At 37.3% G+C, this 25,578-nt stretch overlaps 1 protein-coding gene across 3 annotated transcripts in view; it reads right to left on the reverse strand.

The window, feature by feature from the left end:
- The window catches only part of DHX9 (DExH-box helicase 9), a 41,798-nt gene that overhangs the window by 10,599 nt on the left and 5,621 nt on the right, over window positions 1-25,578 (reverse strand). The window contains exons 4-20 of one of the 3 annotated variants that reach the window (XM_086343481.1): window positions 21,595-21,706; window positions 20,529-20,632; window positions 19,654-19,802; window positions 18,106-18,242; window positions 17,245-17,291; window positions 15,615-15,751; window positions 15,014-15,103; window positions 14,755-14,916; window positions 14,526-14,603; window positions 13,762-13,953; window positions 9,689-9,830; window positions 9,173-9,255; window positions 5,323-5,479; window positions 3,185-3,285; window positions 1,602-1,815; window positions 1,327-1,421; window positions 972-1,045 (exon numbers count right to left, since the gene is read on the reverse strand). In XM_086343481.1, coding sequence (XP_086199607.1) covers window positions 972-1,045; window positions 1,327-1,421; window positions 1,602-1,815; window positions 3,185-3,285; window positions 5,323-5,479; window positions 9,173-9,255; window positions 9,689-9,830; window positions 13,762-13,953; window positions 14,526-14,603; window positions 14,755-14,916; window positions 15,014-15,103; window positions 15,615-15,751; window positions 17,245-17,275 — 1,556 coding nt within the window. In that variant the 5' untranslated portion in view covers window positions 17,276-17,291; window positions 18,106-18,242; window positions 19,654-19,802; window positions 20,529-20,632; window positions 21,595-21,706. Of the gene's footprint in view, window positions 1-971; window positions 1,046-1,326; window positions 1,422-1,601; window positions 1,816-3,184; window positions 3,286-5,322; window positions 5,480-9,172; window positions 9,256-9,688; window positions 9,831-13,761; window positions 13,954-14,525; window positions 14,604-14,754; window positions 14,917-15,013; window positions 15,104-15,614; window positions 15,752-17,244; window positions 17,292-18,092; window positions 18,243-19,653; window positions 19,803-20,528; window positions 20,633-21,594; window positions 21,707-25,578 lie in introns of all 3 variants that reach the window. The other 2 variants (XM_086343483.1, XM_086343480.1) reach the window with 2 other exon arrangements.

Genomic DNA, 25,578 nt, shown 5'->3' on the forward strand with positions numbered 1-25,578 from the left:
ATACGTGCCACTTGCCAGCTGGATGATCTTGGCCAAGTTACTAATCCTTCTGTGACTCATTTTCCTCATCTGAAAATGTGTATAATACTAGCACCTACCTCAGAGTGTTTTTATTTATAAACATTTTGTGAATTAATGAACACATAGCATTTAAACAGGATATGGCACATACAGGTAACTAAGTGCTAATTATTCAAGGCAACTCTATTCCAAAGTTTATAACTGCTAGGCAACCTATGATCTAAAGACTATGTGCTAAACCGGAATACGTAGTACTTCTAATGACCTCACCAAGCGTTGTTAGCAAGGTACTTCTGGAGCCCTGTAGCAAACTCGGAATTTGTCAATGTCGCACACAGGCAGCTGTCACTAAATGACTGAGGTTGGCCTGACATGGGCACTGGCAAATCTTTTTCAACTTCCAGGACAGGCTTAGGGACTATACTGAAAAGACAAGCTGCACAAGCTGGCTGGACAGAACCAAGCTCTGCCGTTTCTGTCCTCTCTGTGTATTACCTTACCTGTGACACAGTGCTGCCCTGGCTGTGTCCCAGGCCATCTCATATAAATGTGAAGTCTTAATTCTAAGTGAGCGTCCTACAAGTAGGACATTTGTCACAACCTAAATATTGGTTATCTTTACACACCAAATAGCTCACTATTGTACTATGTGCAGTGGTCAATGGAAACACCCGATGGCTTATGAGAAAAACACCAGCAGATAAAAAGAGTGAGAAGCAGCCAGAAGCTAACATTAAGCTCTGTCACTTTCTACCATAACTGATATGATGATCAACACCAAGAATCACTCAGTAGCCTGTAACTCAGTACACAGAGATACAGCACAGTAATTTTGATGGTAAGAGAATAGACTTTTAAAGTGTTCTGATTCTGTAAACTGACTTTAGACACTACATAGAACTTTCTAAAGATTTCTTATATCCCAGGCAATGGGTTCCTTGTGAACTTACTTGCAGGAGTCAATGACATAAACAACATCATTTATGGTAATGCTTGTCTCAGCAATATTTGTGGACAAAATGATCTGTGAAGAAATGATATTTTAAAAATTACACTCAGGAAAATATTTTATTATGTACTCAAAAAGAATGATCTGCCTATGTAGTAAGTGACAATAGAATTACAAAAGTTTAAAAACAAAAACAAAAACCACTCAATGACTGGATAACTGGAAAAACCACTAAATTCATGAAGAAAAGACCTATGTTTTTCTTCCTCAATTTAGATCATTTACAAGTAACTGTTTTGGATAGCTCTTTGAAGGTCTGTCTCATTTAATATCTAAGGCACTTGCAACCCTGTTACCTTGGTTACTCCACTTGGTACTGGATCAAATACTTTGCGCTGTTCCTCTCGCGGAATCTGAGAATGCAGAGGTAGAATCTGATACCGGTGGCTTCCTGTAACAATATGGAAAAATTCAGGTCTTAAAAAGGAGCCTAGTTTAAAACTGACTACATTATGTACTTTTTAATAAAAAATCAATGCATTAAACTTTGTTTTCACATACTGGCGAGGGAACAAGCAAAATCATTCATTTCCCACTCTCAAGTAGTTGAAAATTCAAGAAAGACTCATACCAAAATGTGGATTCATTTCCAAATGCTTCTGCATAGTATAAATCAAATTCCAGCCAGGCAGAAAGACCAACACCGCTCCAGGAACATTAAGGGTCTCAATGTACAGAAGTAGAGCTTCAATGAGTTCAAAAGGAGTCTCCTTTTCATTCAGTTGAGCCATGCTTATCCTTGTTTCTGCACCATATTCATCACCACAGATCAGGTTGCAATTTGCCTGCAAAAAATAGGGAAACATATTTTGGACTGTCTCAATTACCACAGCCCACAACTAGGCAGATGTGTTCTCAACGTCCAAATGACACCTAAATATCCTTATTATCTTTAGCTGTTTAGTTGTATTTAGCATATAGAAGAAATTTAATTTTTAAAAAATGTAAAACCACTGCATACTGGCTTACTGAATTTTTCCACTGACCAACATGCCCCGTAGGACATGACTAAAATTCAAAGCACAAACTCTTCATTCGACTGAAACTACTAATGGCTCTTTCTACCAAGTTTCTCTCTTTTGACTATAAACTTGGTTTTTCAAAAATATTTTCCTTACCGATTAACGAACTGCTTCTATGATCCTCTTTGTATCAATTACTGTATAATTACTTTATATATACACAATGCTTCTCTGTGTAATTTCCAGACTCATCTCACCCTAAATATTAAGTCCTTTGATTCTAAAATGAGACCTACAGACAGGATATTGGATCACCTTCATCTGAAATACTATGGTTGGTATTTTCCAAAAAGTGTGCCTGAGAAACAAAGATAACCCAAACCTTCAGTAACGAGAAACAAACTTGTTATGATTCCCACCCCCCCATAAATTTTCTAATTCATCAGAAGATTTGAGAACGTAATTCACAATATAATTCATTTATATCTTCAAATCGTCTGATTAAAACTACCAATCCTCAAAAAAAAAAAAGTCTGAGGTTATGTTTATTATATTCTACATTGTTGGCTGCCGTGTAGTCTTCATTCTGCTCACGTTTCCAGACTTAAGACGCATTTTAAAATATCACTGGTCCAACTCTTAAGCACTATGAAATAAGTGTCAACTTTTCTTTCCTGTTTCTTCTTAGGAAATCCCTCATGATCCCCCACTTTAATACTCTCTCCATGTGCTAATGTCATCACCATACAGTCTGTGTAACCAAGGACTGTAACTGCTGCTTCTTAAAACTTTACTGTACATATGGGTCTCCTGGAGATCTTCTTAAAATGTGGATTTTGACTCAGTACATCTGGGATGGGGTACAAGATTGTACCTACCAGTTTTCCAGGTGCTATGGCTCATGGAAAATAGAGCAGCAAAGTCATACAAAATAGTTACTAAATATCCTCCTCTTTCCTTTTTTTCAAAAACCTTTATGCCAGAGATAAAACTCGTATGAAAAACTTTTCACTGAAAGTGGAATTTTTTGGAGTAAAATACATCAGTGAATTCAAATACATCAGCGAATTCAAAGACAGATATTAATTTATAGAGGTTTTTTTGTAATGTTAACTCGTTATCTTTTTACTGAAATCATTCTCTGTAATAAAAATTTTGCCCATAATGAAAATTCTTCATTAAATTCACTTACATCATCATCCTCACCACCATCATCATCCTTATCCTTCTTCTTCTTGTCCTTTGGTGGAGGAACAAAGTGGGTCATCTGAATACAATCTTCCAAAAAGTATTCTGCCAGGACAATATAATCGGGTAAGTAACAGCAACCTTCAGAATGAGCAGTCTTTAAAACTCACCCTCTAATTCACAATTCAAAATCATTTCCATGCCCTCCAATCTGATTTTTCACAACTACCAAGGCATTTCAGGGGCAATAACCTGTTTTCCCAACCAAACTCAGTGTTCCCATTTCTTAAACCTTGAAGGAGGGGGTGAGGTATCTCTTATACATACATGTTCCCACAAAGCCAGTCAGGGTATCCACCAACAATCATGGACTGCATACTGTGCTCTATATTGTATACTCCCGTGGTGTGTTACATGTGGACAGAAATTAATAATGAACCATAGTCCATCCTTATAAAATGGGTTCCTTTCAGTTACTACTCTAAAGAAGGACCTTAGTTCAAACAACGGCTGGAACACCTACTGATCAATTATGCTCCTGAGGTTCTCTGAAGTGTTCCGGAAGTGTTTTGGAAATGTCTCATACTCTAAACACTTACCCACTACACCAAAGAGCCCCAGAGTACCATTCTCATCACATTATATCAAAGGTACATATCAACATGACTCCTCACTGGTGATATTAACTTGATCATGGTGAGGCAGTGTTTGCCAAGTTACTTGTTTCCCCATTTCCCTACGTTACTCTTTGGAAGCAAGTCATTAAGCAGAGTACACTGAAGATACAAAGAATTAAAGAGTCACTTTTTTGAGTAAGAGAATCTACGTAATTCTTTCTGTAATTCTTCATATGAAAGCTGTGTCTTTATTACCCAGGTATTTATTCAACCACTGCATAAATTAATCAGTTCAGTTTAGTTGCTCAGTCATGCCTGAATCTTTGAGACCCCACGGATACCTATTTTTATACTTCAGGTTATAATGCAATACTATGTTTTTTATTTTTCTGTTCCAACTATTCCATTTTTGGCCACTGAGAGCTTACAGCTGACTCCTATGTCCCTCTGACTCCTTCACTGTTTTAAGCACTTCCTTACTTTCTGGTACTACAAGATGTTTTAGGCTCATCTTGTGTATTCCCTGCCTCAGAATCAGTTTTCTTTAAGGACATCTGGTTCTTTTAACTGGAGAATGGTATTGGAAACAAGATCTGGGTATCATACTAGAATGTCATTACTTCTAGGCGTATTCAGCAGACAAAGCTAGGAAATATACAAATTCATGGATCCAGACTAGTCTGCATTTATTTACTTCTATTAGAACATGAGTTCTTACAAATGTCTACAACTGTAATCCAATACCACAGTTTATTCACATCTTCCCTCATACTCACCTATATAGCCTCTCACTGCAGCAGTTAACCTGGTTCTCACCACCTGCCATCCACTTACTTATTTTCTGAATCCCAGTATGCATGCAAAGCCATTTGGGAATTACTAACTGGACCCTCATGAGATATGAGTGCACTGACTTTTATTTCAGAGCTACTCTTTTGAATTTCAAAAGTTACCATCTTGACACAGCTATTCATCATTCCATATGTACACTGAAAACTTTTTAGCTTATTTTCATGTCTTCAAATTAGACTGTACCAAGTAATTCATTTTTAAAACCAAGCTACTAGATGACTATCATAGAATATGGTGATGATAAAAATCCTCCAAATAAGTTCTTAACAATCAGAAATGCATGAATTTGACAAACATTACCTTAACCTTGTTTCAAAATCTGCCTGCTCTGCTCTACAAAAGATTGATTCTCTAGTTAATTTGGCCCTGGCGGCTTAAACTTTTAACAGCATTTTCCATGAATATATATAGGCCATAGTAATTTACATTTGACTGTACAGAATCTTAAAAGTTTAGCTATTAAGGATAGACAATTTACTGGATACGTAAACTCAAGTTGAGATCATTCACTACTGCTTGACTAAACCCCAAGAATGTTATGATGTATGTGATACCCTAATTTAGACTTTATTTTAAATATCCTTGAGATTACTCCTATCTCTAGGATTAAGGAAAACTACACACTACTGCACAAAAAACGCTCACCCTCCCACCCTACTCCCACAATATTTACCTTGAACCGGGAAAGTCCTCCCATAAACTTCAATGATTGGGCAATTGAAGAAATATTCACAGAACATGCTAGTATCAATAGTAGCAGACATGAGAACAATGCGCACTTCAGGATAAGCCTGAACCACATCACGCAGCACTACCAAAAGGAAGTCAGTCTATTAAAACATAAACACAAATGGAAAAACAAATGAATTAACAAGTCCTTGCTCATGAGATACACCTAAAAAGACTTGAGTTATATAAGCACAAGACATCAGTGAAATTTGGTTTTTAGGTGGCTTGTAAGATGAGGGATTACAGTGGGACGCAGTAGCAGTACTTTTTAACAACAGTTGTAGCCTATTTGTTGTGGGGATTCGAAATGAGTGCTATCAGGGTAGGGGAAGGGAGAAGAAAAAAATTTAATGAGAGGAAATTTTCAATGAAATTTACATTTTCAGTTGCACAAACTTTATTTAAAGAAAGGGAGAAAGTCACGATGAGCCTATAATCAGTTTTCCAATCACCTGTAAACCTAATCTGAAAAATGTTGAAAAGGTTGTACTTAGTCCATTTAAACAAATAATGATCAAGGCACTTATTTAATAATGTAGAGTTTCCATCAACCTACCAAACAACATTAAAGGTGAATCTCTGACAAACTTTTCTCTGGCTATGGTCTTCAAGTCCATCATTCTGCCTCCCCAAGCTAGAGAGAGATCCATCGTTCTCAATCTTTTATTATTACTTTTCATATACTTTCCTCTTATCTATATGTGTATCTAAATACATATATAGACATATATATGCATGAATACATCGAATTTTTAAATTTCCCTATTCTTAACTTTATGAGAAGGTACGATATTCTATGTCATCTTTTGGGATTCCCTTTTTCACACACTATAGCACTGCTAAGATTCACCCGCATGTGTTACCAGTCTGACAAAACTACTTAAATATCACAATGTGTGTATATACCCGGTAATTCACCAGAAGATTTCCGGGGATGCCCTCTGCAGGTATAGATGTTGTTTTCAGGATCTTAATCTTCCAAACTTTCGCCCTCTGAACATTCTTGTGCGTACCTCCTGTGGTACATATCCAAGTTTCCATGAGTAAGTGTAGGTAGGGAACTGTACTCAGAGGGTGTGAAATGTTGAACTTTGGGAAATAATGCTCAAATATTTTCCTAAGGTATTTCACCGGTTCATAAACCACCAGGAGCAATGGATAAGAGATCCTGATGACATTTATATTCTTCAATACTTGGTATCATCACTTGTATTTTATTAATCAAGTGGATATGAAGGAGAAGTATCTTATGGTCTTAGTCTGTACTTTCCTATTCACCAATGAGACGCAACACCCCACATCATGTCTACTAGCCAAATATAACTCCTCTTTCAAATTTCTCTCCTGAGCCATCTGTACTTTCTTACTAATTTGCAGGAGGTGTTTATATATTGCAAATCCTTTGTTGGCTATATTGCAATCTTCAAGCTTGTGGTTTTCCTTAAAGTATCTTTTGAATGAATAATATTAATTTAGATGAACACATCAGTCTTCTTTCATGGTTAATGCATCTCACGTTTTAAGAAATTCTTCCAGGACTGGGACTTGTTGCCCCATAGAGTTGTGCCTACTGAGGACGTGAAATATGCCTCATCTAAACTAAGATGTGCTCTAAGAGCAAAATACATAGATTTTTGAGGATCTAACATGAAAAAGAAAATGCAAAAAACCTTGATAATTTTTTATATTGACCACATGATGAAAATTTTAGATATACTAATTTTGTATTTCTCTTCACCTTTTAAAATATGAGGCTAGAAAATTAAAAATCACACGTGTGGGCCACATTATATTTTTACTGGGTACTGCTGTTTAGATGTCTACTTACGTATTCTACTTTAAAGTTTTAAAATTGCTTTGGCACTTAGATCCTTATCTACCTGCAGTTGATCTTTGTATTTGGTTATGAGGTAAGGATCGAACACTATTCAAGTATCTCCTTATAGATGCCCATTTGTTTCCAGCTCCGTTTCTTGAATAGTCCATTCCCTTTCCCACTGATCTAACCTGACATCTATCACTCATTCTACTACACCAAAGCTGCACACAACACTATCTGTTTCTACAGTCTGTTACTCCATCAGTCAAACTGTCACCCCACATGCCACACTATCTCAATTACTAGAACTTCAAATTAAGTCCCAGATCTGTAAAGCAAGAGCCTTCATTCTGCCCTTCTATAGGAGTCCTGGTTATTTTTGGTCATTAAATATTTCCTATTTACAATTATTCCATTAAAAAAAAAAACCTACTGGAAATATGATTAGACATTCAAATGTGGATCAACGTCAGATGAACTGACATAAGTCCTTCTAGCCATGAATACAACCTACTCTTTTCTAGTATTTTGTTATGAAGTTTTATTTTTCCTATAGAGGTTCTGCATGTCTTTTTGTTGGAGTCAGTCTTAGGTGTTTGACATTCTAATTAGTACAGTGGTATCTTTTTAGTTGTTTTCTAGCTGTTGGTAACATACAATGCAACTGACTTTTGTATATTAACTTTTTATCCAGCCACATCGCTAAATATTTCTAATAATTGGTCTTCTAAGTTCTTTGGGGTTTTCCCTCTTAAAGTGACAAGTTTAGATTAGGTTCATCTGAAAGAGAACAAAGTTTCTGCCAAGTTGTTTTTCCATTTTTACTGAATGAACAATACATTAATATAGACCTGACAAGCTTTCAAGAAAAGCTAACCAAAACCACTTATTTTGGGGGAAATTAGTAACAATAATCCATAATGTTTCTCTGGAATTATTTAAACTGGAAGAACATTTGTGTGCTACCTATTAGTAAAGATAATACTGAAATATTTTGATTGATTAGAGGGGGAGGAACCCTGCATTTTCAAAGGATTTTGAATGACAAAAGCAGCAAATATGTTATCCAACCAAACAGCTAGATTTGTGATTTAAAAAGGTCATTCAGGCAAACTTTGTTGTAGCACAACAGTAAAAATCAATTTTGTTAAAACTAAATATGATTAACAACAACGGCAATGGAAGGATTTGCTAAGAAGGAGGAGCACCAATGAATGTTTAAGTAACAGCAGTTTGGCAATAGTTTGAATGACTTATTGTCCATCCACTAACATCTGTGTTTGGATATGTAAACAGTGCCATAGAAAAGAGTCACTGCTTTACGGGATCAATCTTTGAATTATACACTGTATAAAAAGTTAATTCTATATAAGTTTTGCTAAGAACCAAAAGGATCAGGTGTGAAAAATCTAGTTTTTTTCCCTTAATTCTGGTATTATTACCATTAACGTCAAAAAAGACTAAAACTACAAATATCCAAAAAACACTGTTAACTGTATTAAATTGTAAAATTCCCTAGTGGCGCAACAGTTAGGACTCAGCACTATCACTGCTACGGGGATGGGTTCAATGCTGGTCAGAAAACTGCTGCCAGCCACATGGCCAAAAGAAGAAAAAAGTAAAATTTATCACAAATTTTCAACTCAAAGAAAAACTGATCAGTAAAATTCCATCAGATATTCAGTGATAAATCATTCAGTTGCTGAATTATGCTACAGCTTAATAATCACTGAAATTATACTTACTTTACAATAAGAGGTCTTTACTTTTAGAACTCTGCTTTAACAAAAAAAGGGTTTAACTAAAGGGTTTAACATTTGCTAAAACAGAATGGCCAATATCTTAGTGACTAGAGTACATAATTTTGTCAGAAGTTGTAAGCTATGGAAAAATGGAAATAAAGATATTCTACTTTGATCTCTCTTTATTCAGAGTATTAGTATCAGTACCTTACTATAACTCTCTGGTTACTTACATTTATGTCTCTTTCATGTATTTCATCTACAATTACATGACTGATTCCTCGAATGCCTGCTTCTAGTTTTCTTAGGAGCACACCTTGAAAAGAAAATCAGAGCAAACACTGGAGATGAGCTTCTATGTTAAAGTAGGGAGGTACAGAAAAGTGCAAAGAAACAAATTTCTAGACAATCATCCATGCTTCAACTACTATAACCCCCGCATTTTAGAAAAGAAACAATCACTGGTATAAATTCTTGATTTGTACTTTGAAACACCCTTGTCTAATGAAGAGTATGAAAAAGATGTTATTCTTGTAACCTAAGTTGATTTCATTTGCTCTGTGCTACAAAACCAGAAGTGTATCATACTCTCTAAGAGGAAAATGGCCAAAAGTTCTGTTTAAACAAGAATTCTGAGACTGGGCTCTTGATACATCATTTCCAGTCCTTCTGTGCTGTTATCAAGTTTTCTTCACAAACAACACAATGTACACCCCCAGTGAAAGGCAAAAATAAAACCTGTCACTGACCTACAGTGCAAAACATTATACTCGCATGAGGGCGAGGAAGTATGGACTCAAATCGAACGCTATAGCCACAGCTTTTTCCAGGCTCTTCTCCTCTCTCGTATGCAACTCGTTCTGCCACAGAAACCGCACTGATTCTCCTGGGCTGAGACAAACAAAAAAAGTGATTTAAATGCTACAAAATTAACTTATTAGGGTTATTAAATTACGGTAGTAAACCTGACCCACTGGCAGTTCAGTAATCAACAGAAAGAATAATAGTGATATATTTAGAAAGCTCCAAAATTTAAACATAAAAATTTAATTCTATGGCAGACATGTTTAAAATGCTGTTTTTTACTTTGTATATAAAGTGATTCCAAGGTTTTTATAGAAAATAAAATTTCTTCACCACTGGCCCTAACTCTTAATGGTATCAAGTGATCTCAAGAGGGAAACCGATCACACGTGGTGGAGAGCTTGTTGTTTTAAGTGAAGGCACACCTTTAAAGAACTATTTAACTGAAATGTACGAGCTACTAAGAACGCGAACAATCTCATCCTTTGCTGTATCTACCATTCACCCATCTATTAATTCAGAAGGTAAGCAGTCATAGCACATTAGTATCAGGTGCCACAGAAGGTGCTAGACAAACAGAAAAAGATAAACAAACCCCTCCCCCAAACCACACTGAAATCACTCCTAGTTTTGATGAGCTTATGTAGCTGGGAAAACTGAATGTATATAATTGTTTCCTGCAATGTAGGAATAAACAGGCTGAATCATAAGGACGATACTATGGGTTTATGTTTTAAGTGTTGGGCCTTGACTTTTCTGAAAACTTCCAAAGATTTCCCTATCATCCAAGTATACAAAACAACATTATACTTGGTAGATATTATGGCTAGTATGATATCCTGTGAGTATAGCAACAAAGGTACATGTAGATTTAGACTATATGTTTAGACTATATATTCCAGGCTGCCCTGGAATCAGAAGACACAGGCCACACCTCCACACAATTTTCAAGCAGAAGTTAGGTGACCATCTATTGTAAATACTCCACTCTGAGAAGAAAGATGGAATAATTCTCCGAAGCATTTTTCAACTCCATAAATTTACTACTTTATGAAGGATATAACAATAAAGGAAAACTAGTGAATAAATGAAAGCTGTTTTATATGCAAGGAGAGAATAACCCTTGATCCACCATTCCACACTAGTTTCCTTGGTTTTATATTTGTTGCTGCTGCTGCTAAGTCACTTCAGTAGCGACCGACTCTGTGCGACCCCATAGACGGCAGCCCACCAGGCTCCCCCGTCCCTGGGATTCTCCAGGCAAGAGTACCGGAGTGGGCTGCCGTTTGTTACAGCCTACTTATAGAAATCTGTGCATTTTACAGATGAAGCCCACTGGAACTGTCCAAGTTTATTTGGGAGGGGGCACAAGTTAGTGAGCAAATCATACAAAGTTGAAGACCATATTACAGAAACTATTCTGTCTAGAACAAACAGAAGCCATTTTTGTCTGGAACAACTTGGATTTGGTAAATCAGATAGAAGGTGAAAAGTATCACTTCCTACTGGGGCAGGAGTTAAGTTTTTTCCTACTCATGACATGCAAACAACTTCTGAGTGAAAATACAGGTGTTCAGCTCATTTGTTGGGAGTCTGCATTTTTGCCTACATTGCTGGATTGTTCTGAGTGTAAATGGAAAGTGGTAGCACAGGGAGGGCAGAACAGAACTCAAATGTTCTGTAAAACGGCATCCTCCTGAACAACAGGTCTCCCGAAAGGTAAGTATTAAGAGGAAGGGTCCTTTACTGATAGCTGTAGTTGGGAGTTAGAACGTCTCCTGTGAGGCAAAGAAATCATAGCTAGTTTGGGGAGAAAGGCAATCAAGAATAGTTTGAGAAGAAAAAAGCTAAGGGTCCTATCCCAGAAAAATGGACACCTATCCTATCTCTTCAAGCTTACAATATCAATTTTAAATGCATTTCTTCAGTCAAGATTTTTAGATCCTCCCCAAACCCAACTCTCCTATAAAATATACAGGGCAATTTTAAGACATATATTCATTTCAGACACATTAAAAGCATGGTTTGCACATGTCCACATAAATGTATATGCACAATTTTTTTGGGGGGTGGGGGGGGGGCGCTATTTCAAGGTTTAAGACACTCCCCTGAGTATCAATTATACTTTCCAGGTTAAGAATCCCTAAGTCAACCCTAGTCAGCCTAGGAGGTGGTATCCGGCTACCTGCGACGCTCTCCTTCCAAATGCCAGAAGTACAGGGTTACAGCTGACAGGAACCACTTTACCTAAGAAGACTTGGAAAGGTAATTAGCTCTTCCCTAATCGTGGGACAGACTTGCTAGCATTGCTTATAAGTGGTAAGGTAACCGAACGTGGCAGTCAAAATGGGGAACACTGAAGGCAGACTGGTTGTGAATACTAGTTTCAACCACTTCCTATGTTAATCTTGGGCAATTTTTAAATCTCTTTGTGCCTCAAGTTACTGAAAGAAAAATACTAAATGATACAGTACTTACATCTTAAGAGTCATAAACTTTAAATGAGCTCAAAAATATCAATTGTTTACAACAGAACCCAGCATATAATAAGCATTCTGCTAAAGTCAATCATTTATCTGTTTTTCTATCTTGTCTACTCTTGTTCTGATTGGTTTTTATTGAACCTTATGGTGATAAGATAAAAAGAGAATCAAGCTTTGAATGCAAACTTAAGGACAAAGTACTCTCAGTTTTACCTTATTTTAGGCCCAAAGAAATGGGAATACCAGACCACCTGACTGACTCTTGAGAAATTTATATGCAGGTCAGGAAGCAACAGTTAGGACTAGACATGGAACAACAGACTGGTTCCAAATTGGGAAAGGAGTATGTCAAGGCTATATGCTGTCACCCTGCTTATTTAACATATATGCAGAGTACATCATGAGAAACGCTGGGCTAGATGAAGCACAAGCTGGAATCAAGATTGCCAGGAGAAGTATCAATAACCTCAGATATGCAGATGACACCACCCTTGTGGCAGAAGGCAAAGAAGAACTAAAGAGCCTCTTGATGAAAGTGAAAGAGGAGAATGAAAAAGTTGGCTTAAAACTCAACATTCAGAAAACTAAGATCATGGCATCTGGTCCCATCACTTCATGGCAAACAGATGGGGAAGCAATGGAAACAGTGACAGACTTCAGTTTTTCAGTCTCCAAAGTCACTGAAGATGGTGACTGCAGCCATAAAATTAAAAGACATTTGCTTACTGGAAAAAAAGTTATGACCAACCTAGACAGCATATTAAAAAGCAGAGACAATACTTTGCCTGCAAAGGTCTGTCTAGTCAAAGCTATGGTTTTTCCAGTAGTCATGTATGGATGTGAGAGTTGGACTATAAAGAAAGCTGAGCACCGAAGAATTGATGCTTTTGAACTGTGTTGGAGAAGACTCTTGAGAGTCCCTTGGATTGCAAGGAGATCCAACCAGTCCATCCTAAAGGAGACCAGTCCTGAATATTCACTGGAAAGACTGCTGCTGAAGCTGAAACTCTTAAAACTTTGGCCACCTGATGAGAAAAACTGACTCATTTGAGAAGACCCTGATGTTGGGAAAGATTGAAGGCAGGAGGAGAAGGGGGTGGCAGAAATGAGCTGGTTGGATGGCATCACCGACTCAATGGACATGAGTTTGAGTAAACTCCGGGAGTTGGTGATGGACAGGGAGGCCTGGCATGCTGCAGTCCATGGGGTTGCAAAGAGTCGGACACGACTGAGCGACTGAACTGAAATGAGGCTCAAAGACTCCCTTCAGGCCCAGACAGTAAGAATCTACCATATGGTTCAGTTTACCTTATCAGTGAAAGATACCAGAGATTAACACAAAAGTTAAATTCTTTTCATGCCTTTTTTCTGTTTTTAACTTAAAGGGGCCTAATGCTCTACAACTTTCAGAATTTTATGTCACTACAAAGGGAAGCTGATCAAAGAATTAGGAATGCTCTGGCCTTCTAGATGTTTCCACCTCTCAAACACTATTCACAACAGGCACATGCCTCATAAACTGGCTTGTTACTTACCTGAGTTACTACAATGTTACACTCAGCTGCTCGGTCATTCTGGATACAGTCATCTAGAATAAACTGGGGAACCTGTGTGGTTTTACCACATCCAGTAGCACCTCGAATAATGACAACTGGATTCTGACTAATTGCTTCCAGGATTTCACTTTCAAATTTCTTCACAGGCAGTAACTCTCTCTCCTGTAAGACCTGTATTAGAAAAGTTACACTTCACATGTCCACCAACATACATATCAGAAGCAACTATTTTAATTCTGAAAAAAAACAAAAAAAAAACACAAAAAACCACAAACCAAACCTGCCATCTCTAGGAAAAGTTACTCCTTCCCACTGGCTTAATACTCAGAAAATACTTTTTGATAAAAGTGTGTATATATATATATATATATATACACACACACACACCTCTAATTGAATAGCCTCTTTCCATTAAATTTCTGAACAATATCTTTTGGCCTTATCCGCATCCTTATTTTCCTCATTTTTATTCTGGACATTACAAATACATTACCTTTCTTCTAAACATTTTAAGTCGCTTTACTCAGAAAACACCAAAACACACACACATGGAAAGTTATTATACTCCATCTCTTCATTTACATTAAGAACAACAGGCCCTTAACTCACTACTCCTATCCTCAGAGGTAACTAGGATTATCAGTTAGATTAGTATCTTTAATTTGCCTTCCTAGAAAGGGCAAAAATGTATTATTCACTGTTTTGAAGCTCTTAAGCACCATATGTTTAAATACTTCACTTACTGCTTGCAAATCACGATCCTGTTCCAGCTGATACATTAACTCATTCTTGAGGTCCATGCTAATTTGTTCGGGAGTAGCCTGTAAAATGGGAAAGCAATAGTCACACAAAAGCGTAATTCAGCTTCAAAAAAATGAAGCTGAATTCATTTCTTTAAAACTAGACATCCTAATGAAATATGTTCAAAAATAAAACACAGAAGTCTGATCTCAACAACAGTGTTGCACTCACATAAGCCAGAGGCCCCTCATCAATGTTGCTGCTAGTCCAAGGATTCCAGTTGGATTGTGGCGGTGACCAAGGAACCACACCCACTGGGTTTTGCCGCTGAGATGGCTCAAACTGAGCCAGTTTGCCAAGGTTGAGTGCAACAGGCACAGAGGGATCTTCAGGCTATTAAAAAAAAACAAACAAAACCAAAAATATCAGTTGCTTGTCTGACTGAAGAAGGTCAATACAAAGGTGAAGAACTAAGTAGCTGTATGCTTACTATGGGCACGATCTCAAGATTTAACTCTTGAACAATGTTCTGCAGCTGATGCTCCAAATCTTGAGAAAGGTTCACTTTGTAAGGCTCCACCTACAGAAAAGGGAGAGTCATCAGAACCGTGTAACATACATATGAACACTACTCGGATTTACTACGGGAGGGTAAGAGCATGGAGTCGATACTAGGCCTACAGTAGACCTAAAGCCAACAAGAAGTCAGTTCCCTGGTGAAAGAATTACTTTAATGATGAGGAGTAAGGCCATTTCCATTTCTTGAGGCAAGAGTCCTACAATGATCAAACACCTTTAGCCAAATATTAAACAGAAGCTGAACTGAATCTCACGGGCTTCCCTGGTGGCTCAGCAGTAAAGAATTTGCCTGCCAATGCAGGAGACCAGGGTTTGATCTCTGGGTCAGGAAGATCCCCTAGAGAAGGAAATGGCAACCCACTCCAGTATTCTTTCCTGGGAAATCCCATGGACAGACAAGCCTGACGGGCTACAGTCCATGGCGTCACAAAGAGTGGGACAAGACTTAGTGACTAAACAACAGCAAAACTGAATCTCATATTATCTCTGGGCTACTAAGTCTAAAGACTCACTGTCTCTCCTTCTTTCTTCTTTGTAAGTCCAGAGTATGGTTCAATCACTCCAAGGTGGTAGAGTTGTCTGACAAGTGACAGCGCACAGGACTGTGCTGCCAGTTTTTTATTTGATCCATGTTCACGTGCAAAAATCCCTATAATTTAAGTTCAAAATTACCAAAGAGAAAAAGATCAATTGTCTAAGTACAGAAACATCTCATCATAAGCAACTAGAAGGTTAGGGTACAAAAGCTGACCTAAAATACGGGAGTAAGAGTTCTAAGCTCCTTTTCATTCTAACTGCTAACTCAAACCAATACCATTAACAGCTGACCATCCTGGTTAGAGGCACACACTAAGACACATACCACATACAAATCTTTACATTAAAAGCAAATAAACTATTTTAACGAAGCTGTCATTATTAACATCATATAGCATTAAAACAGGAAGAATTTAACTTCTGAAAAATAAAGGATTAAAAAGCAAATCAAAGGAATAAAAATGGGTCCAAAGTGTCCAGACCAGGAGTCAAGCAATTTTCTTCTATTAAGGGTCAAAAAATATTTCAGGCTTTAAGGCCATATAATCTCTGTCACAGTTACTCAATTCTGTCTCTCAAGAGTGAAGCCATTTACTAAGAACACTTCAACTAGAGTTTGACTATGGGCCCCGGAACCAGAAATGTTATCATGTTTGTAGAGAGTTCATAAATATAAGACAGAAATAATAATGTGTTATATATTTGACCCACCAAGCTTAAAATATTTATCTGGACTTCTACTAAGTTTGCTATTCCCTGATGTAAACAAATGACTGTAGCTGTGTTCCAAAAAGCTTAAAACTCCTATCCACTCAAAGTATTCTTAAAAGTCTAGGATTAAAAAAATTCAACATCATCTCCTAGTGCTTCTTTCAAAGACTTGATTTTCTAAGTTTTTGACACACTACACTTAAGTCATAAGAATTATCCACTACACCTAAGTGCGTAATTCTCAAGCTGGAAAGAATCTTTTCCCACTTCTCTCAACTTGTAGTGAGGTAAACTGAGTCCCAGAAACACAGGTATGATTTCATTGAAATCATTAAACTTGTTAGAGACAAAATCAGGTACACAGAGCTATTCTTTACTTTCAAGCATGACACACTGCCTGCTTTTAAACTTACTAAGAATAAAGAATACATGCTCATGCTTGTCTTTTTACTTCCTTTATGAATAACCCCAGTTGGTTCCTTAAATGCCTTAAGAGTAACTTTCTCAACTTTCTTTCTTGACTCTGTGACACTTAAATGCTCACATTCGCCTTTAGACCTCAAATCCTATCATCTGATTAACTCCTTTCTAAATGTCACTAAGTTTTACCTGAAGGAGCTGTATCTTTTCTGTATCAATGGAAAGATTAATTGACACTGGCACATTCCTCAGCAGCCTACCACCTCTTACCCTTTGAAATACAATGCTAGCACAATCTTTCAACATGTAAAACTGGGAAACTGGGCCTGCTAATCACTAATATTCTAATACACCCTAAATGGTACCTTATAGCATGGACTCTGTCAAATTAATAATACATGTGGCTCAAGACTTTATAATGAATACTACTAAGCTATACAAGACTCAGAATATCAGGAAAGCAGTAACACTTACTTCTGCCTATCTGCTTGATATAAATGGTCATTTCTGCAATAAAGCTCCTGTAACAACATATACAAACAAGGTTAGAAATTTCACCATTAGAATTATTAAATCCAGGATTCTTAAATCAGGCTTTCCAACTGCTTAGGCAAATCAAAGCAAAAAACCACTGTAAACATTTCTGTTCACTCCTAGAACAAATGAAGTATATAAACGTCAAATAATGCACAGCACGGCATGAGACAGCTGTAATCAAACCTGATGAGCCAACTGTTCATGGAAAGAAAATGTTAGGAGCTCTGATTCCACATTTACTTACTTTAAACTGTATTTCAAGGCTGCAGTCTGAATAGCTAGAAAACATTCAGTGAAAAGGAATTTTCCACTTAGCTTGAGGCCAAGAAATAAAGTAAGTCCAATACTCTCCTTAAACTATAGTTGTGGTTGTTTTACGATTCTTTGCATGGGCCACCCACTAATGATTTCAGTCTGTTACGATCAGCTAAAAATAGGCTTGTATGCCCACATACACATGGGAGTAAGAACACCGAGCCCATGTCAGTGGCTGGAGACAGAGGTCTGCTATCTGCCTGCAGTTGGAAGTAGCCCTTAATAACAAAAAAAAAATTAGTTTATATAAGTCAAGTCTCGGAGAACAAAATATTTTTGAAAACTATAGCTAAAATAGCTAGCAGATACTAGGGAATAAATTTGGGCTTTAAAAAGGGGAAAATTGCCCTTTGGAAACTATGCTTTCTGATCTTTCCATTGCTCAGGTATATTCTAACCTTGGCTTTGTGCTGTGAATAAAAGGTCAGGTGAGACTTACAAAAAAAAAATGTTAAGATTCCTTCCTATACCTCGTGAACTGACCTTCAGGCACAGCGGCTTCAGGGGTCAAAGGCCACTGGCTTTCAGGGAAACAACATCCACCCTTTCATTAATGACACCGATGCCAGTATGTTTCTCAGCCAGGCTTAAAGTCAGCACTCAATCTCATTCTCCTCCACCTAGGGGGGAACAGCAACACCAGAAATCAGTTTACAATAGTTTCCCATGTGATTGCTTAGTTCAGCCTAAGCAGCAGCACATGTGTGTATGAACACAGACCTCTAGTGTTGCTGTCTGTTATGCCTTTAAAGGACATACAAAGAGCAATGCTGTCCAAGCTCCCCCAACTGCCTCTGCCTTCCTTGTCATAGCCTGAATTCTTTAACTCTTTGTATCAGAATCAATTAAGATATTTAAAAAAATTTACAGTAAGTTTCAGGCATACTTAAATTATCTAACTGCCCTTCAAGTTATCAAGAGCTACTAAGCCCAATCAGTGTAGAAAAACAAAATTTGAAAAAAAAAAATCATCAACAAACCAATCTTTCTTTTATAATTTCTGATGGTTTAATAAAGTCAGATGTCAAAATTAAGTATTTGAGAATTCAGAATTGAATAAAACATTGGGAAGCAGGGGGAACCATGCTCTGAACATGATTTTGAGCAATATCAAAGTTTTATTTCAGTAATAATTATTTTAGGGTTGCTAGATGCAACACTTTGATTTTTAAAGAAAACAGTTTTGATGCATTTTGACTTAGTTCATATAAGGACAGCAAATTAAATCATCCAGATTTTCATTAAAACATCCCCTCCCTTTCAATAAAATATTAGTGCCCCCAGAAGAATCTTATCCATATGAGCCTTCCTGGGAGTAATAATTACTACACCCTGGAATGCTCTCAGGAAGAACAGCAAGCAGGCTGAGAAACATACTGTCACTGTGAGAACCTCCTCCTCCTTGTATGTTCAGTTTATGAAATTTAACAGAACAAAAGTGTGCCAAATTTAACTCACATACAAAGATGGAGGCTCTCCTTCAGCTTCACAACAGGCCCTTAAAACGTCACTAATAGGACTCGAACACAGGCAACTTTCAAAGCCGATGGGAAATTTGGTTCTAGATGTAACACCATCTATCTCTGAAGACTCGAAGTGTCTAACTTGACACGTTAAAGAAATAAACATTATAACTGCTTCTAACACCACAGAGAACAACAAACTTACTACCTCTGGCTGACTTTTAAGTCAAACATGGACAAACCACTACTTGAGGCTACTACTGAGGCTTTTGCCTCTCAGATTCATACGAGAACCAGAAGTCTAGCAACACAAAGAGCAGATTTTTTGCAGATTTTATTCTTAAACAGAAAATTTTTGTGATTTTATTCTTAAAATCACACTCCTAAGAGAAAACCTTAGCAAACTGTACATTACACATCAGTGACAATTTTTCTCGGTCAATATAACATATCTTTTCACCATTTTCTACTCATCCACAAACTGAACCAGATGCCACGTACAAGAACAGAACAATAACTCTACAAAACCCTAACTTACTATAGAAGGAAAAGAGTGAAACAAGCAAACCTGTTGTGATCGGGACCCACTTGCGTGTACTTATATTCTCCTTGAATCTTTTCTTTTTGGAAATATTGGTTCAGACGAGCCTTAGCATTTTCCAAGGTCCAGTTTCCATGAAGTCCAGCATTTAAATCCACTTCTTCAGATTCAAGGGTCTGTTGAGTCAATAATTAAACTTGGCTTCAGGATGCTATGTAGATTTAAGATACACAGTTCTATAACAACAATTTCTTTGTACCATGCTTTAAAAGTGCGGAAGTTGTCTTTTAACAGCTTTTAATCCTAGTCAAAACTGAGCCAGAACTAGTTCTTACTCCATGTGACGGTCCTATCACATGAACAAGCTATTGGTTAATGCATTACACATTTAAACTGTTCCTAAGAAACCTTTGACCAATTTCTTTAGGCTGGTTTAAAAACTTTAAACAAATAAAGTGAAAGGATTTTCACTGGTGGTCCAGTGGTTAAGACTGCACTACAAGGGCATGGGTCTGATCCTTGGTTAGGGAATTAAGATCCTGCATGCTGCACACAGCCAAAAAAATAAAGTATCTACCAAGTTAGCAAAGTAAGCTATCTTATCAAAGCACTTTTACTGCAAGTGCTCAAGAAATGAGGTTTACTGAGGCAACTAAGTTTCCTACAAAGCAGATGAAGAGACATTTTATTAATACCAGGGAAAAACAGTTTTATTTCACAGGCAATTCTACTGACCAGAATTAACAGGTAGCTTAGGTTTATGGTGTTTTGTGTGAACTATCAGTCTCAAATAATTAAAACAATCACTAAATTATAAAGTTGCAAATATTTCAAACTGTGCCATGAACCAAGTCCTAAATCACACTCTAGGAGATGTAATACAGGGTTATATATAGCCTTACCGCTTGGACTTCCTGTTCTTCTTTTCTTGAGTAATAATCCTTCAAGTTGGCACCTCGATCCCAGGTGGGCACATAGCCAGAGCCCCCACCTCCAGAATTATTTTCTATTATGGAAAGAAAATGATGTTATTTTAACATATCAAATTGTACAAACACCCTTAGTATTTTTTAAAACCACTCCTAATTTAGATTTCAGAGCTTTATTATTAGAAATTCAAGATTTTAGTTATTTGGAAATAGACCTGAAATCTCTCACATAAAGTGTTACCTCACTGAATACAGGTCTAAAATTGCTAACTGTAAAGATGGTATGCAGCAGGGTGCTGCTAGTAATGATCATAAGTGACTGATAACCTGGTATACATTATCATGTAGCTCTGTTTTAAGTTGTTACATATGTAATAACTGACTAAATGGTAACTGTTTCTTCACTAGATATGACCCTGAAAGAAAGCTACATGCTAGTGCTAGAGATGGAAATAAGTTAAAAAGGTGTTAAAAAGTGATGAATTTTAATGAGAAAGCAGAGTAAAAATTGTAGTTAATATTGCCTAAAACTGTTTATTAATACTTTTTAAAAGTTTACTCAAATAATCTTGTAAGTAAACATTGTTATCCTTGTTTCATAAACACTGGATCTGAGACATAGGTAATTTGACAAATATTCCAGGTAACTGACCCAACAGTGGACACACTAATGAAGGTTTTGATATACACAGAATTCAGCAGTGACCGGGACCCATATGGCAAACAAACAAGCCTACAATATTTGGTAGGAATCAAGTTAAAGACAAGAAAGGGCAGTAAATAAAACCCCTTTAACCAAATATTCTAGCCTGTGCAAAATCTATCCAGAGATCAAAATCTATTGACAGAAAGTAATTGAGCTGTACCAGTTTTTAAGAGATTAAATAACCTGGTAGTATCTGCAAACTTATGAAGATCTTGGGTTCTCTCCACATTAGGACTTCAGAATAGTTATTTCTACCTGTCCGAGTGAGAAAAAGATGACTGTGCAAGACAGTCTATCTTATTCTCGGTCATGTGCACACATTCAAGTCCTTACCTGCTTGGAGAGTCAGGTGTGGAGGAAGAGGTCCTCCCAGGTTTCCTGGTACACCTCCATCCTCTGCTGTGGTATCAGAGGAATCAGTAGCTGAGGGTGTAGGGGGTGCTACCTGCAAGAGGAAAAGTCAAGGCAAGGTCAGTAACTTTGCCTTCAGAGACCATTCAATTCTTTAAAACTCAGAGGAGGCCCATGTGTCACCCCCTCTTTTCCTCATAATATTAATATTGTTGGCTTTCAGTATTATAAAACTATTATGTTCTCATTTCAGGCAGAAAAGGTAAGGGTAGTAAAAATATCCATTATTTTCTCTCTGGAGATTATGTAATTATGTAGATGAATATAATTTTCACACAAAAACTGGGATCACTTTATGCTGTATACATCATTTACCTTTCTGCATAACTCAATAAAGCTATGAGCCATGCTGTGCAAGGCCACCCAAGGTGGACAGGTCATAGCGAAGAGTTCTGACAAAACATGATCCACCGGAGGAGGAAATGGCAACCCACTCCAGTATTCTTGTCTGGAGAATCCCATGAACAGTATGTAAAGGCAAAAAGATATGACCCTGAAGGATGAGCCCCCCAGGATGGAAGGTGTCCATTACACTACTGGGGAAGAGTGGAGGGCAATTACTAACAGCTCCAGTAAGAATGAACCAGCTGGGCCAAAGCGGGAATGATGCTTTGATCACGGGATGTCTAGCAATATCCCTGGACTACCAACTAGATGCCAGTAGCAACCCTCCCCCTGTTCTTAGTCAAAAATGCAATCAATGGGGACTGGGGGGACATGCCAAAACTGTCTGCTGAGAACCACTGGAAATGACTGAAATGGTGGAAATCCAAAATAATTAAACTCTTATCCTACAGAGAAAGAAAATGGTAACAGCCTGCAAAAGCACATATGCAATATCCTTTGATCCAGCAATTCCATTTCAACAAATCTCTCCCCAAGACAGATAAGCAAAAATACAAAAAGTTGTATGTATACACATGCATAATACATAGGCTGTTCATTTTAGCATTGTAAGTAACAGTAAAAAACACAAAACCCCATCAGTACAGGTAGACTTCATCTTTTCATCAGACTTCAAATCTCTTCATCAGAGATTTCCTGTGCCCGCCCCTCTACTCCAATCAAACTGAAATCTGATCAAGTCTCTAACCACCAATTATGAGAAACAGAGGAACAGAGAAATACTTTATGATACAAGGGGGCTGTATCTGCAAGATCTAAAGTGTGGGAAACTAAAAAATAAATAACATGCTTTCTTTAATGAATTCCAAAGAAAAATTAGAGAGGGGGAGGGAGAGAGAATCTAGTGATGAGAACACCAGACATCAATTAACTGTAGCATCAGACAACATCTGGAATGTAATTTAAATAAACTACTAAAAATGGACTCATGGAACAATCAGGAAAATCTGAGTACTGATTGGGTGTTTGGGGACGTTAAGAAACTATTAATTTTTTTTGGTTTGATAATGGAATTGCTGTGTTTTTTAAAAGGATTACCTTTTAGAATACAAACTGAAGTAGTAACAGATGAATGACAGGATGTTTGGGATTTGCCACAAAATAATCCCAAAGGAAGAAGGTAGATAGAAATTAAGAGATGAATCATGACTGGTCATGGTGAAAAGTGTTGTAACACAGGGGTTTGTGATATTATTCCTAGTTTTACTCTGACACACATCTGACATTTTCCATGATAAAAAAAAAAGTTTAAGTATCCTTGGCATTTAGAAATCAGTCATTTTTGGCAAGTACATTCTGCTGCGTGAAAGGGCAAGTGAAGTGACACAAGCAGGGTTTGGTGAGGATGGGGAGGTAAAATACAGATGGTATGGCAAAGATTTGCTTGTGATATAACATTTTCCCAAGTTCATCCCTCATTCATCTAACCGAAACATACTAAGTGCCTACTGTATGGACCAGAGGAACCCCCAACCCTACCCCATCTTCTGCTCTCATGAACTATAGTATGAGGATCTAGGGGTAGAAAAATAGATTAAAAGAGGGGTCCTCAAACTCAGTATAAATGACATTTTGGGTTGGATGATTCTTTGTTTCAGGAAGCTTTCTCCTATATATTGTATGATGTCTAGCAGCAACCCTGGCCTCTACCCATTAGATGTCAATAATGCCACCATCCCCTTCCAGTTGTAACAAAAATGTCTCCACATATTGCCAAACATGCCTGGGGGACAAGATCACTCCCAGTTGAGAAGCACCAGCCTAGAATTTAGTAAGTGCTGTGGAGAAAAATAAAATAATGAAAGGAGATGGGCCACCAGGCTAACAGGAGATTTGTAATTTTCAACAGGATGGCTGGGGAAGAGCACTCTAGGCAGAAAGAATAGTCAAGCACCAAAGTCTTGGGATGGAAAAGGTGCTAGCCTATTTGATGAATTGCAAGAAGGCCAGTGTAGAAGTGAGGGACAAAGTAGAAAATGCATAGCTGGAGCCTTAACGGAAAAGATCTCAATGTGTTACAATGCTAACAAGAAAAAATTGAAAATAGGATACTATTCCTGGTATGGCCCAGTAGCTCCTACTATACTAACTCCTGCAGGTAACATGAACTCCAGGAAAAAAAAAAAACCCTAAAACTCTCCTCAGCTATACACGGGCACTAAAAAGTGAACAAAATCTGGCAAACTCTAGAAGGAACTTGAAATGAGAAAGCAAAAAATAGAAAGTATAATTCCAGCTTATTATGCCTTTTATTACTAAGGAAGACCATCTCAGACAGCTAAAACTCAACAGAAAACCCAGTCTTTCTGGCCGGAAGTATCAAAGGATAAGAATTTGGGGAAACCAAAGCTGCTAGAAAGTGAGAAAGAAATCCCAGAAAGGAAACAAAGAGGAATCCCAAACTCTGCGTATAAACTTTCCCCAAATCTCTGGCTAACCTTTAAACTATATATACGTAGCAGAGATTTCAAGCCTCCTAGCACAGGATCAGAAAACTGAAGTGAGATTTGAACTATCACTTAAAAGATAGTGCTGGCGCGTAAGTCCGTCTAAATTAACTGCTTGACAACACAATGACAAAATAAATACTTTTTGGAGGTCTAACATTATTTAGTCTCCAAAATATAATAGTCACAATGCCCAGGATATAATGCAAAATCATTTGACATACAAAGAGGAAAAATCTCAAAAGCACAATCAACAGAGCCCAACCCTGAGATGGCCCCGATGCTAGGATTAGCAGTTAAGAATTTTAAAGCAGCTATTGTAACTATGCTCAATGCTATACAAGAAATTCAGTCATATTATGAATGTATGCTTATAATGGATGAAAAGAAATGCCACCAGAAAAACAAAACCTGTTTAAAAAAAAAAGGCAATAAACTTAGAAATAATAAAAAAAGTATTGGCGGGGGGAGGGGGGGTGGGGGTGGCGGTGGGGACTGACGGAACCAACAGAAAACCATCAGTGAACTTGAAGATACTGATTATCTTTAACATAAACTGAACATACACATGAAATCATCCAATTGGAAAATTAGAGAAAGGAAGATAAAAAGACTGTCCAGGACCTCCAAAATAGTTTCAAAAGGTTTCTCATATAACGTTAACATGAAAGTCCCAGAAAAAGAAGAAGAAAAAATTAAGAAATATCTGGGAAAAAAAAAAATAACCAAAAGTTTCCCATATTTGATGAAAGACATAAATTTACAGATTCAAGAATTTCAGCAAACTCCAAGCAGGATGAGTACAAAGAAAACATCATAGCCAAGCTACTGGAAACCAAAGAAAAAAATAAAGCAACCAAAGAAAACACATACAGGCGGAAATGATTTGATTACTGCCCACTTCTCATCAGACAACGGAAGTCAGACAACAGTGCAACATGATCTCTGAAGTGCTCAGAGAAAACTGGCACCTCAGAATTGCGTCATCTTCTATTCAAGGTAAAACAAAAACATTTTTACATAAAAGAAATCAAAGAGCTTGCCACCAACAGAC

Source organism: Bos grunniens, chromosome 16, assembly GCF_055505025.1.
Source record: "Bos grunniens cultivar Pamir isolate PY7600 chromosome 16, Bosgru_T2T1.0, whole genome shotgun sequence".
Taxonomy (NCBI): Eukaryota; Metazoa; Chordata; class Mammalia; order Artiodactyla; family Bovidae; genus Bos; species Bos grunniens.